Source organism: Solanum pennellii, chromosome 7 (assembly GCF_001406875.1).
Source record: "Solanum pennellii chromosome 7, SPENNV200".
NCBI classification, from domain to species: Eukaryota; Viridiplantae; Streptophyta; class Magnoliopsida; order Solanales; family Solanaceae; genus Solanum; species Solanum pennellii.
The window spans coordinates 78425126-78440198 of NC_028643.1; the positions used below are offsets into that span (position 1 = coordinate 78425126).

Consider the following 15073-nt stretch of genomic DNA (forward strand, 5'->3'; position numbering starts at 1 on the left):
TGAAACTAAACCTACGGTCGAGGACTTTATATTAAGGATGTGCATCGGTCGGTTCGATTCGATTTTATGTATTATCGGTTCGATTTATCGGCTTTTTGTTATTAAATATGCTAACCCAATAACAAATCAATAAGATATTCTTTATCGATTTTTGATCATTATCTGTTCGATTTTTAATTTACCCAATAAAAAATATTCGTAAAATATTATATGTCTTCTCACTTCTTTAGTTGGTTTGATATAGTAAAACAAGAAAGATAATGAGAAATTGTATCAATAAGAAAAAATATAGTACGAAGGTTATAATTGCATGTTACCAACATAGTATGAGATTTTTTATGTTAATCAAATTAGGAACCTTTACAATCTTGCAAATGCTACAACCTATAATTAAAACTAAAACTAAAATAAAATAATCCAACAAGAGTAAAACAAAAAAATAAACTAAAATCAAATAGCTACAATCGTAAACCCCTTACTTTAATTTTTAGGTTTTGAGTAAACAGTAAAAACTAGTAAACTAGCTTAGTCTGAAGTTGGTAGAGTACTAATAATTTGATATAGTTATAGTGTCTAATTATATATTAAATTATTAATATTTAATAATTAGTAAAGATAAAATAATAAATCATTACTGTCTTATTAGGTTATCGGTTTACCCAATAACCCAATAATTAGAAAAACCGATACCGAATCAATAACCCAATAGTTTTTTTAAAAAACCTAATAACCCAATAATAATGACCCAATAACATTTTTTTCAGTTCAATTTTTGCACACCCTACTTTATATACCAAATAATATCGATATAATATATTAATTTGCTATTGAATTATAAGTTAACCCATATAGAAAAACTTCAAATCATTAAAAATGGATAACTCAATAATTAAGAAATTCAAAATCATTATCGCAACCGTTGAATCAATAATTCATTACTAAAGCTTAATTATTTTTCCCGATTCAAATATTCAATTTCAATTTGATTGTCACCCGCGTACTCCTAACATTTTTTTTTTGTCTTGTGTTAACTATTTACTAGGTCGATTTTGTAATTTTTTAAAAAAATTTTTTTTAGTAATATATTATCAAGTATTTTTATTATATATGAGTATATAGCATCTCATTATTGTTAGCCTGCCTACTTTATCTACATTTTTGAGCTATAAAAGAGAATAACAAACATATTTTTGTTATATAATTGTATCTTCAACACGTTCTTCACGTGCAAGATTGATTTCTTTTGTCAAACACGTGTAAATTCGTTTTGATAATAGGCATCAATAATATTTGATCTCATATTATATTAATATGTGCATATAATTATTTCATCTAAAAATTTAAACTATTAAAAACATATAATGTACATACTTTATACCCCTTTGATCAAAACAAACTTTTATATTTTTTCATTATGTTTCTTTATTATTAAAACATTTACTTGAATCTCTTACTAATTAATAGTACTATTAGCTAGCTAGTTACTAAATAATTTTCCTATTAATTAAATACGTACTAAACTTTGTTGGTTTTCACTATAACTACACATGCATTTATTGCTTAATCCAACAACTCACAATTATAATTAGCTAGAGCTATTTTTTTTTTAAAAAGTTTTGTGTATACTCTAATAATAACAATGATTTACGAATTTTAAATTTATTTTAATCTCAAAAGTTAAATTAATTCGTAAGGTGAAAATTCAAATTCAAGTAAATAAGAATTAAGTAGTTATTAAAGTAATATGGAGTAGCACAACTCGTACAAAGATACATGCAATGTACGGTAGATATCTCAATTAAATTGAATTTAAAACTAGTTTGAACAATATATTAAATTTTAAGTATATTAATTTAAATAAATATTATACGCTCATATAATTGAACCTATGTACAAAATATTGATCAAAATTAATTAATTATACGGGTAATATGTCTATCTATTCTAATATGATTTTATCATTATTTCAATTTGATTGTCATTAACGTAACTCTGTCATTCAAATATAAACAAATGAGTTTGTCTGCTAGCTTGTATTCGAGGGTTTATCAAAACTCTTCTGATGAAAATTTATATTATGTGATTAATTTTTTTTAATTTACATATAGTAGATATTTAATCCACTTAGGCTAGTGAGTATGTGTTTCTTTAAGTTCCCTCAATTAATTTTTAATACATAAGTGCAGTAGATTGGCTTAGGATGTTTAAATTAAAATCAAACTATAAATGGCAACTTAAACAATTGTTATTATAGTAATTGATATTGGGCTATCAGATTAATATTTTGGAAATGGTTTATAATTTTTAAATAAGGAGTTAGATTAAAAATATAAATTATCTATTTTTCTTTTTATGGAATTAATGGACAACCCATTAATATTAGAGGAAGTGATTCACGTAGAGGATTGTCATGCTTCAATCATTGGCATAATTAATATTTCGAATATGTGTTGATTTAATCCATAACTTGATTGATAGCCAGTTTATAATCACTTAATCAAATTGAATAAATCGATATTTTATTGAGTCGATATGGATTTTAAACACATAAAAGGTGATAATTAATCAAGGACAAGGGCATCGAAATAGAGTTCCTTGTTGGCTACTGAACCAACAACTCTTTTTAATTAGTCGACACGAATTCATTAATAATTTTGACGAAAATTTTTTATTTCTATCGAATTTATTTTATCTCTAATAAAACTTAACAATTTATCGCAATTTAATGATTCAAATTCTATAAACTTACAACTCTAACTCCATCTTCAAAAACAAACATCAAGTACGAGTAAATTTTTACGGAATCGGTTAGGAAAATACTTTTCAATAACGGCTACATTACTGCGACAAGCCGTACCGTCGTAGCTTTTGGAAGCCCCACGAATAGCAACGGTAACTTTGCTTTTAAATTTTTATGAATGCAACGTTTAGTTTCACTTACTATATATTTCTCTACAAACAAACATTCTCTTCAATATTCTTCATTATTTATTTATTCAATTCATTATAGTTTCCCGGCCACCGGAATATTCTATTCTTTCTCAATTTCACCGGAATATTCTGCTCTTTCTCATTTTCTTAGCACTGCAATATGTCTAAATTATTTGGCATTGTTGTTGTACTTTTTCTCGTGTTAAATCCCGGTGAAGCACAAAATGCACCTTCTCAATCCCCAATTTCTTCTCCCTCTAAATCACCGGCGGTAAAATCACAAGCACCGGTTTCTTCTCCGAATAAATCACCGGCAGTGAAATCTCAAGCACCGGTTTCTTCGCCCTCGGCTCCTACAATTAGCCCGTCTGCAGCGCCGGTACAGTCACCGAAAGCAGCTTCTCCAGTAACCAGCATTTCACCCGCACTCACTCCGTCAATCAGTAGATCTGCTCCGGTTCCTTCTGTTGCAACTCCTCCGCCGGTATCAACGCCGGTGAGCACTCCGGCGTCTTCCCCGGCAGCAGCGGATGTTCCGGCCAGCACTGCGACACCGTCAGTATCCCCAAGCATACCTTCAAGTTCAGCAAGTCCGGCGGAGTCTGTTGACGGACCTACTACGGCGCCGGCGAGTTTATCACCGGGAACTTCACCAGCACCCGTTGCTGATGATGTTTCCGCTGCAATTTCAGTGTTGAAGGTGCCGATGGTTCTAAGTGGGCTTGCTATTTGGGCCGCACTTTCAATTTAAATGCATCCGGCCCAATATTGCACAAAATTCCTATTATTGAGTCTTTTATCATATTTATTGTAATATTTTTGACACTTTTATTCATTCATTGTCTTATTTTTTGTACTTAATTTATTGATTATCATTTATAACAAATAATAAAATTGTACTGAAATTTTGAATTCTATATTACCCATTACTAACCATCTAACCGAAAAATCAAATGCATATCCTGACTTATAGCCAAAGGTTTACTTTTTTCGTTATGTATAGATTTCTAATTCTCTTATTTTTGAATTAATAAGATAACCTTACATGAATTTATTTTTCGAAAAAATATTTTTTAGCCGGAACTTATCCCTATATGTGAATGTTTTTGTAATGACTTTATTTCTCAATTTTCTCATTTGAAAGATTATCATTTTCAATCAAAAAGCTAATATTCAAACTCACAAAATTAAACAAGTTGGTTGACATATGAAGAAACTTGTGCACAAGGAAAAACTTTTTTTTTTCTATTATTACTTCCACTTAATAAGCATTTTAATTCTTGTTTTTTTAATTATTTCGATATATACAAGAAAACGAAGACCAAATAAAGTTAGTTTTGTTGTACTATTTATAGATTTTGGAGCAGAATTTGACTTCTAACAACTTCAGTTTAAAGGTTGTATTTGAGACCAAAAGTAATTGCGTATCTGTTCGAATCATACCTCGGATTAATGAATGATTTGTGATCTCCCATAAGTATCATATAATTACGTCCATCGAGATTAGAACGGATGAAAAAAAATACGTAATAGCTTTATCTCCACTTGAATTTAAGATCTCAGGATTCTTAACCACTTTATTTTTCACTAAGTTACACCCCTAGCCGTGGTGCCAACCCCAAATAAATATTAGAAAAAATTACAAGAATAAACATACATATATTAGTTAATTAGCTATTATAGCTATAGTTTGAATTAATTATGGCTCGCACCTTAATTTCAATTTTGATTACGTTGCCTCTCTTCCTCTCTCTCGTCTCTCTCATCTTTTATACATGTACAATTATATCACAGATATAAAAAACACAATTAACCTTTCTCGCCTCTTTTCTTCCTCTCTCCATCTCGCTCGCCACTCACATCCCTATATAACATTTAGCTAAACTATAACTATAAAACATAATTAAATTATTTTTAAGTACGTATGAATCAGACTTTGCAACAATATTAATGGTGGACTCCAATGAATTTTAGTAATTTAATACTAAATCACAATATAAATAGCTGTGATAGCGTACAATATTAAACTCTACAAAAGCTGAGAATTTTGCCAGAGAATCCTACCCGTCAACGGAAAATCTAATTAAGTCTCGTTCAATATATTTTCTAATGTTTTAATATTCTATTGTTTAATATTTTCTTTAGGAAAGAAAAAACCAAAATGATATTATCAAACAAATTTCACAAATAGTATTTTATATTAATTGTGTTATCTGCATTCCAATCGTTTTTTTTTAAATATTTATCTAAATAATACGTAGCATATTTTTAAAATAATATTATTTAAGAGAAATAAAATTTCTTTCTTACGTAATTGTGTATCACTGATAGTCATACTTTATACACTTGGTTGCCTTTTATTTGAACTCCCATCTTTTAAGCCTTAGTTTCCTCCTCTTATTCTGCTAGTATTTCATTTTAGTTTTAAAGATTTTTTATTTTACAAAATAAATTCTTAATCAATAAAGTACAACTTTCTCTGTGAAAAATATATATAAAAAAGTATGACATCTCATTAGTTTTGGTTATAGATAACAAAATTAAATTCAATCGGTTCAATATGTTTAAGTCTGAACTAGTCATTGATCTGTTCATTCATTAGCTCAATAATTATAATTCAATTCATGTTATGTATTGCTATAATTTTATTAGGTACATAAATAATTTAAAAAAATAAAGAAATTAATTAAGCTTAGTTAAAATTAGATTGTGTTAAGTCTTGACCCGTTATATAACTCATTTCCTAACGAGTTTATTACAAAGGTCAAGGTCCAAAAGATTAGCACATTTAACGCAATGACATATTCAATCAGACCACCGTCCATTTTTTTTCTTCTAAATTATTTAATGAAATTAGGAGAATAGTCCTATAAGGATATGGTCAAGCATTTGTTAAATTATTTGATGTTAGTAACGTTTGTTTTTCTATTTTACGTAAACACATGGAGCATTAAAATATAATGCTTTAAAAGGTGACTATTTAAGCGATATAAATTGTAAGTTTCTACTCTCTTCTTTTTCTTTTTTGGATATCTCTCAGTATTTAAATAAAGAAAGTTAAAATAAGAGATTATTCTTTTCACATGTATTTTCTTTATACATGTTAATCATGCTAGTGTACTCAAGAATCAACATGACCTTTTTAAAAAAAATTATACTTCTACTTAATTAGATTGAACAAAAGATAAAGAGAAATTTTTTTAATATAGCGTGAAATACTCAATCGAGTTTTGTTTCGTTTAGTCAATGAAACACTTAAGAATAAAGTGGAAAAAGGTCTTCAAATAGGCCTTTTGTAATAACAACAATTATCCGGTGAAATTTCATAAATAGAGAATAGTATGTTCTGTGTAAACAAATCCACCCTTACCTGATGAGGATACAGAGATTCGATGAAATTCAAAAAATAGAATATATATAGAATAACATCAATAAAAAATAATACGATGATTAAAGTAAAAAACAAACACAGTAATAAATTCCATTTCATTCTTTTAATATCAGTAAAGAAAAGGTAATTAAGGTAGAGTAACAATATTAATAACATAGACCAAAGGCACTTAACTTTTTAAAGAAATTCAATGGAGAAACAGAAAAAAAGTTTTAGTATTAGCAATGGTCCAATGCTTCAATATTAGCTTTCACGTAACCTCTTTTCTTTAATTTCAAGTAATGATAGTATTTAATTATAAAAATCCTTTACAGAAAATCATATTCTAATTTATTTTAATTACTACAATCAAAACTTTTGAAGATGGGATATGACTATAATAAGTGAAATTATATAAATTATTAGTACTTTTATTTTACACATAATGATCATCTTCACGGAATCCCCACATGCATACTTGTTTGTTTGCGAAGAAAAGGGTGTAACCGAATCCGGATATTACTAACCTTTTAGAGCAAAAATAATTCGTATAATATGATAATGCTTTTTCCATTTTTGTTTCTTAATTACACTAGCCTTTGTGTATCTCGACTGATTTTACGAAATATTTCTTGCTTCTCACCGTAATAGATTCTGGTTTTTTTATCAGGAATTATAGAAGGAGTTAGAATGAAATATATATGATCGATCTCGTTATTTTATGGGTTTGTTGGCCATAGGTCGAACTCATAAACAGATTTCCAAACTTGTCGGGATTTTCTCTTCAGATACTTTAACTACGTCATTTTCTTATTGAATCACTCATAATTTGTTCCTTTTAAACATTGTTGGCTCATTTTGTTCGGGATTTCTATTGTAAATGTCTTCAATTGTGTTCGTATTGTAATGATTTTGATTTGATTGAAGGAATGAAGACAAATTGTGTGTTAGTCTCGTTTGTTTTCTAAAGTGCTCAAATGACTTGAAGTAAAACACAATTATTCTCGAATATTTTCACTATTAATTGAGCTAATGAGTTATGGAACAATACACCTCACAAGATCTGGTTCCACATCCGTCAATGATTTTTAGAAAAAAACAAATTATGAATGATTCAATGAATCAATAGAAAAATAGCTTGATTAAGNAATATCTTGATTAAGATATCCGAAAATAATAACGCCGCAACAAGTTTAGAAATTTGTTTATGTGTTTGGCGTTGGCCATAATATCAGGATATGTGAAAGCATGTTATATGTGTAAAAATACATTATTGTATAAGGTTCGTACCTGATCAATAAATTTGCAGTCACTTGAGATCTCACTTGTCCCAATAACAACTCCCTCAATTTCACACACAGTCGCCGGAGTTCTTCTTTCTCTTACAACACCGACATGCAGCTTCCGTCGTCGGCCACCGTGGCTGCGGTGGTTCTCTCCGTAGTAGTCCTTTTTATTCGTGCCACTGAAGCTCACAACATTACTCACATTCTAGCCAACCATAAACAGTTCTCCACTTTCAACCATTACTTAACAACTACACACCTCGCCGCTGAAATTAATCGCCGGCAAACCATCACTGTTTGTGTTGTAGATAATGCCGGAATGTCAGATCTACTCTCCAAACAACTATCTATCTACACTATAAAAAACGTTCTCTCTTTTCACGTGCTTCTCGATTACTTCGACGCTAAAAAGCTTCACCAGATTACTAACGGCACCGCACTTGCCGCCACAATGTTTCAAGCTACCGGCTCAGCTACCGGATCTTCTGGATTCGTAAACATTACTGATCTAAAAGGAGGTAAAGTCGGGCTCAGTCCGGCTGATTACAACGGTCCTCCTCCGGCTAAATTTGTAAAATCAATCGCCGAGATTCCTTACAACATCTCCGTTATTCAAATAAGTACGATTTTACCCTCAGACGAAGCTGAAGCTCCGACTCCAGGACCAAGCCAAATGAATCTCACTTCTCTAATGTCAGCTAAAGGCTGCAAAGTTTTCGCCGAGACTCTTTTAGCTTCTCCGGCTGAAAAGACGTTTGAGGATAACGTTGATGGCGGAGTAACAATATTTTGTCCACGAGATGATGCAATGAAGAAATTTTTGCCTAAATTTAAGAACTTAACAGCGGAAGGGAAGCAATCACTGCTCGAATATCATGGAATTCCTATATACCAATCGATTTCGAATTTGAAATCGAATAACGGAGATATGAGCACTTTAGCTACTGACGGAGCTAAGAAGTACGCTGTAGTCATTCAAAATGACGGTGAAGATGTTACTATAAAAACGAAAATTGTGACGGCGAAGATCACGGCGACTGTGGTTGATAAACTGCCATTAGCGATTTACTCGCTTGATAAGGTGTTATTACCCGAGGAATTATTCAAGGCTAGTCCTACTCCGGCGCCGGCGCCGGCACCGGAGGCACGTGCTGAATCTCCTAAGCACTCCAAGTCACCACCGGCACCTGCATCTCCGGCTGAGTCTCCAGCGGATTCTCCGGCGGATGGTCCCAACGGTGATGCTGATGATTTGACAGATAGCGGTGCTGTTAAGTACAATGCCGGAGCATCACTTGCCGCCGTTTTCAGTTTATGGTTTGCCTTCAACGTGTTGATGTAAGTTTGAAAAAGAATTGTTAATTTGGTCATCAAATTAAAGTTAGTTACTGTATTGTTAGTCTATTTCTACACTCCCTATTAAGCTTTTGTCTCAGTTTTTAGATTTACTTCTTTGATTCTCTTTCTTAAGTTGATTTGGAATTTTGATTAATGTAATATGAATCATTATTGACGATTCAACCATTAATTATTATATGAAAAATTATGCGATTAAGTAAATTTATACTCAGTATAATTTTAGTTTGTTATTATTACCATTCACGATTCACGTTATACATTAATTATGTGAACTGATTTCGAGTTTGTGTAATTAGTCATGTTTGTATATGTATAATTCGCCAGAATATATAAATACATAACGAATAATATACAATTATTTAACCTACATATATATATATAACTCACCTCTCTCCTACTCTTTGTCCTCTCTCTTCCGATCTCGTTTGGCATATATACAAATGCATATGTAGATATTCAATTATATACATATATAATTTTCCTCTCTCCCTCTCTCGCTCGTCTCTCTCCTCCCTCTCCCAATCTCGATAGTCATATATACAAATACATATGTAAAGTATACAATTATCTAGCGATATACATATACAATTCACCTTTCGCCCACTCTTTTCCCCCTCTCTCTTATCTCCTCTCTCTCTCTCTCCGGTCTCACTCGCCTTTTTCCTCTATATAACATGTAACTACGAATTATAATTATTAAATTATAGTTAGGGAGATTAATTAGACTATTTTTAAGTAACTATATATGAAAGTTCCCCATTATTATATTTCCATGGCCATCTTATTTATACTCCCTCCCTCCCTATTTTACTTTCTATTTTTTACTTTTGCTGTCTCAAAACTTAAAATACTATGCACAAATTTAATTTAAAATTATTAAAGTATCTTTATTTATGTCCTTAAACTATTGTACTCAGTTATAAATAAAATCCGTCGTTACTAATGTACAATTTGATTATCAAGCATTAAATAATATTTAAATTAAGTTATGCAAGAATTAAAGATAAATATGTCCATTCAAAGTAAGTAAATAAACATTTTTTGACCGTTGTAACATATTATTTATTTTCTTCTTTAAATTGGTTATCGTGCTTAAACATTTGCTAATAAACTAATCAATTGCTTCACAGCTACATAAACAGATCGATGAATTCTAAAATCATTTTTGGGATTGGGGTTTGCGAGAATTAACCAAAATATATAAATATATATATATATATATATATATATATTTCGAATCTCTTGAACAAGATGCAAAAGGTCAACACTACGGTTCAAGACAAGAAACGAAATTGATCTTTTCTTGACAATGGCTCTTATTTACTGTTTTTTTTTTAATTTTTCATTTGATATCTCATATATACATGACTAAATTTAAATTTACGTTAAAAATTTTATATTAAAAAAGTAAAATATTTCTTAACAAAGACGACTCCGTGAGTGGGCCACACAGTCAAGTCCGGCTATTTTGGGCCTTCAGGGAAGTGCATATTACACATATAGCCAATTTCAAGACTTATTTAGATTATAACCAAAATTCATAAAACAATTTGCAAATGTTGTCACTTTAAAATCAATATCTTAAGGCTCTCGTATCTAATATTTATAGCTTAATAATAATTAAAGGAGTATGTATTTATTCTCTTTATTATTATGTTATCTGATTTGTATATAGATGACATTTCTTTTCAATCGGAGATTATCTTTGAAAATAAGACTTTATCTATAATAAAAAAGGGTAAACGCATCACGAAAAGATGTGTATAGTGGATGGAGCTGCTTCTCTCTTAATCAAAAGTTTCAAATTTGAGTTTCGGATATGAAAAAGTTATTAATAGAGAGCGCTTTCCCGCCTATGCAGCATGAATCTAGATTATTCGAACTCTTATGTAGATTTTCGTAGATTCTCGAGTGATCGACGAAATTAATTCTTTTAAAGATTTTCTACTTATTTTTTATTCGTTATGTGAATACAATATATTATTTTGAAACCATTTTTATAATCTAAATAAATATTCATAAAAGATAAAAGGTGGAAATTTTTTTTATACATTATCGAATTTAAATTAATTGAACTATAATAAAATACCGGACTCAATAATACAAGGTATCCTACAAAGTAGGAACCCCCCACCCCCTAAAAAAAGAATTTAAACTTAAAATTCAAATACAAATTCATTTTATTTTGATTTTATTTGAATTCCAGCTGCATAAATTGAAAGGTAGAAAAAAAAGAAGTCTTTAATTCAATTAGAAATGAGCCTAAGAAGGTAAAAAGTTCCATTTATGGTATATTTGGGGTCTCATTTGAAATAAATAATGATATTTGGGCCCTCATGACAGTGTACTAAATACTTTTTGGGCCCCACTGAAAGATACATTATGAGATTACAAGGCCATGGAATTTTATTCAGAGTTGAATTCCAAAAAATATGTTTAATCATATATTTTGAATTACTTACAAAACTTAGAAAATGACTTCAACTTTTATTCATGGCCAAACACAATTTCAATTTTCACATAAGAATATTACCCAAATGCCCCTTCATGAAAACAAACTGAAATGGAATAACACTAAATAATATGATGCAGTGGATAATGCTAAGGTTGGATTTGAGCCTCAATATAGAAAAATCTTTAATAGAAAGCACTTTCTATACAACACAAATATGTATTTATTGTGCTTCAATGCAGATGAGCCCTACACGACACAAACACAGATTTATCGTGCTCTAATGCGGATAAGCCCTACACGAAACACGCACAAATTTATTGTGCTCTAATGCGGATAGGCCCTACATGACACAAACACGAATGTATCGTGCTTCAATGCAGATGAGTCCTACATGACACAAATGTGGATTTATCGTGCTCTAATGCGGATGGGCCCTACACGAAACACGGATGAATTTATCGTGCTCTAATGCGGATGGACCCTACACGAAACACGGATGAATTTATCGTGCTCTAATGCGGATGGGCCGTACACGAAACACACACTAATTTATCGTGCTCTAATACGAATGGCCCTACACGAAACACACACGAATTTATCCTGCTCTAATGTGGATGGGCCCTACACGAAACATGCACGGATTTATCGTGCTCTAATGAGGATATGCCCTACATCAAACAAACACGAATCTATCGTGCTTCAATGCAGATGAGCCTTGCATTACACAAACACGATTTTATCATGCTCCAATGCAGATGAGCCCTGCACTACACAAACACGAATTATCGTGCTCTAATGCGGATGGGCTCTACACGACACTCGCACGAATTTATCGTTCTCAAATACGGATGGGCCCTACATGACACAAACATGAAGGTATCGTGCTTCGATATGAATGGGCCTTCCTTAAAACAAATACAGATTTATCGTGCTTCAATTTGAATATTGGGTAAAAAATTAGAATAAATGAGAAAAAAGGGGGAACAAGGGGGGCAAAAAAAGATAAATACTTGACCATCTTTACTACACATCAATACTGAAAAGGCTCTTCTTTGTAGAGTAAGTATTCCTCTGATTCTAATTCTTCAGTGATCAATCTATCTTCTTTTTTTTTTCACAGAGAAAATTAAAGAAGAAGAAGCAGATTGTTCCTGAAGAACAAAGGGAAAAAAATGTCTCTGGGTTATGCTGAAAAGCTTTCTTTTATAGAAGATGTGGGCAATGTTGGGGTGACTGAGTTTTGGATATGAAAAAATTATTAATAGAGAGCAATTTTCTATCTATGCGGCGTGAAATTAAATTATTCAAATTCTAATGTAGATTTTCAAGTGACCGACAATATCAATTCTTTTGAAGATTTGTGTACTTATTTTTTGTTTGTCACGTGAATACAATATATTATTTTAAAACCATTTATATATAATCTAAATAAATATTATAAGAGATAAAGGTGAAAACGAGACTAGGAATGTGGAGTGGTGCAAATGAGAGAATACGAAAATAGAATGAAGATGAGGGTTATTAAAGGGCGAGAAAAATACTAGAAAAATAACTTTTCACGTAAATGGTAAGAAAGAAAAGAAGCATAATTTAATAGAAAAATTGAAACTTTTCACTTTGGATATGTAGCCAAGAGTGCAAACCATTACGAAGTATGATGGAATTCATAAGACCATTTCATCTTTTAATAGGTATAAATATTAAAATAATTTTTTTCAATTGAAAATGATTTATATATAATAATTTAATACATTATTAAATTTTAAAATATGATTTATAAATAATAATTTAATACATTATTAAATTTTAAATTAATCAAACTTTAATAAAATACCGATGAATTAATAAATTGACTCAATGATAATTGAAGAAAGTCAATGCTCTACTCAAACTTCTAACTTCAAAGTCATTGAAATGACACAAAAGCAAAGCTCTCAATAATACAAGGTCTCATACAAAGTAGGAACCATTCACCCCACCCCCTAAAAAAAGAATTAAAACTTAAAATTCAAATAAAATTTCATTAATATCTTATCACATTCATTTTATTTTGATTTTATTTAAATTCCAGCTGTATAAATTGAAAAGTAGAAAAAAATAAGTCTTTGATTTAATTAGAACATGAGCCTAATAAGGTAAAAAGTTCTATTTATGGTATATTTGGGGTCTCATTTGAAATAAATAGAAAAGGTATTTGGGCCCTCATGAGAGTGTACTGAATACTTTTTGGGCCCCTCTAAAATATACATAATGAGATTACAAGGCCATGAAATTTCTTGCTTTTTATTCGGAGTTGAATTTCGATAAATATGTTTAATCATATATATTATAAAACATAGAAAATGATTTCAATTTTTATTCATTGTCAAACACAATTTTAATTTTCAAATGAAAATATTTTCACACCCAAATGCCCCTTAGTAAAAAAAAAACAAATTGAAATGGAATAATACTAAATAATATGATGTTGTGGATAATATTGCTCCTTCGTTTGAATTTGAGTCTCAATATAGAAAAATCTTTAGTAGAAAGCACTTTTTCTCCGAATAGGCCCTACACAACACAAATATGGATTTATGTGCTTCAGTGCAGATAAATCCTACACGACACAAGCACAGATTTGTCGTGCTCTAACGCGGATGGGCCTGCATGAAACATGCACGAATTTATCATGCTTTTTATGCAGATGAGCCCTACACGACACAAACATGAATTTATCGTGCTATAATGCGGATAAGCCATACACGAAACACACACGAATTTATCGTGCTCTAATGTGAATAGGCCCTACGTGACACAAACACGAATGTACCGTGCTCCATTGCAGATGAGCCCTACACGACATAAACATGGATTTATCGTGCTCTAATGCGGATAAGCCATACACGAAACACGCACGAATTTATCGTGCTCTAATGTGAATAGGCCCTACGTGACACAAACACGAATGTACCGTGCTCCAATGCATATGAGTCCTACATGACACAAACACGAATTTATCGTGCTCTAATGCCAATAGGCCCTACACGACACACGCACGGATTTATCGCTCTCAAATGCGGATGGGCCCTACATGACACAAACACAAATATATCGAGCTCCAATACAGATGGACCCTCCGTAAGACAAATACAGATTTTATCGTGCTCCAATTCAGATATCGAGTAAAAAATTGGAATAAATGAGAAAATAAGGGGAACAAGGGGGGCAAAAAAAGGTAAATACTTGACCATCTTTACTACACATCAATACTGAAAAGGCTTTGTTTGTAGAGTATTCCTCTGCTTCTAATTCTTCAGTAATCAATCAATCTTTTTTTTTTTTCAAAGAGAAAATTAAAGAAGAAGCAGATTGTTCCTAAAGAACAAATGGAAAAAAATGTCTCTGGGTTATGTTGAAAAGCTTTCTTTTATAGAAGATGTGGGCAATGTTGGGATGACTTGTTCCACTTAAAGTGGGTATTTTTTCTCAACTGAAAATGGTTTATATATAATAAAATTTTATGCATTATTAAATTTAAATTAATCGAGCTCTAATGAAATATCAACTAATCAATAAATTTACTCAATAAAAATTGAAGAAAGTCAATGCTCTACTTCAAAGTCATTGAAATAAGGACATAAAAACAAAGCTCTCACTAATACAAGGTCTCTTACAAAGAACCCCCCACTC

General features: G+C 30.9%; 2 protein-coding genes across 2 annotated transcripts; both read left to right on the forward strand.

The window, feature by feature from the left end:
* The first annotated feature begins 2963 nt into the window (after positions 1-2963).
* On the forward strand, positions 2964-3843 carry LOC107024354 (flocculation protein FLO11-like). The gene has a single exon (XM_015225317.2). The coding sequence runs from the start codon at positions 3092-3094 to the stop codon at positions 3680-3682; it is 591 nt and encodes a 196-aa protein (XP_015080803.1). The 5' UTR covers positions 2964-3091; the 3' UTR covers positions 3683-3843.
* A 3725-nt stretch (positions 3844-7568) lies between these two features.
* Positions 7569-9147, forward strand: LOC107024628 (fasciclin-like arabinogalactan protein 1). The gene has a single exon (XM_015225617.2). It carries the CDS (start codon positions 7697-7699, stop codon positions 8927-8929), a length of 1233 nt encoding a protein of 410 aa, XP_015081103.1. The 5' UTR covers positions 7569-7696; the 3' UTR covers positions 8930-9147.
* The last annotated feature ends 5926 nt before the right edge of the window (positions 9148-15073 follow it).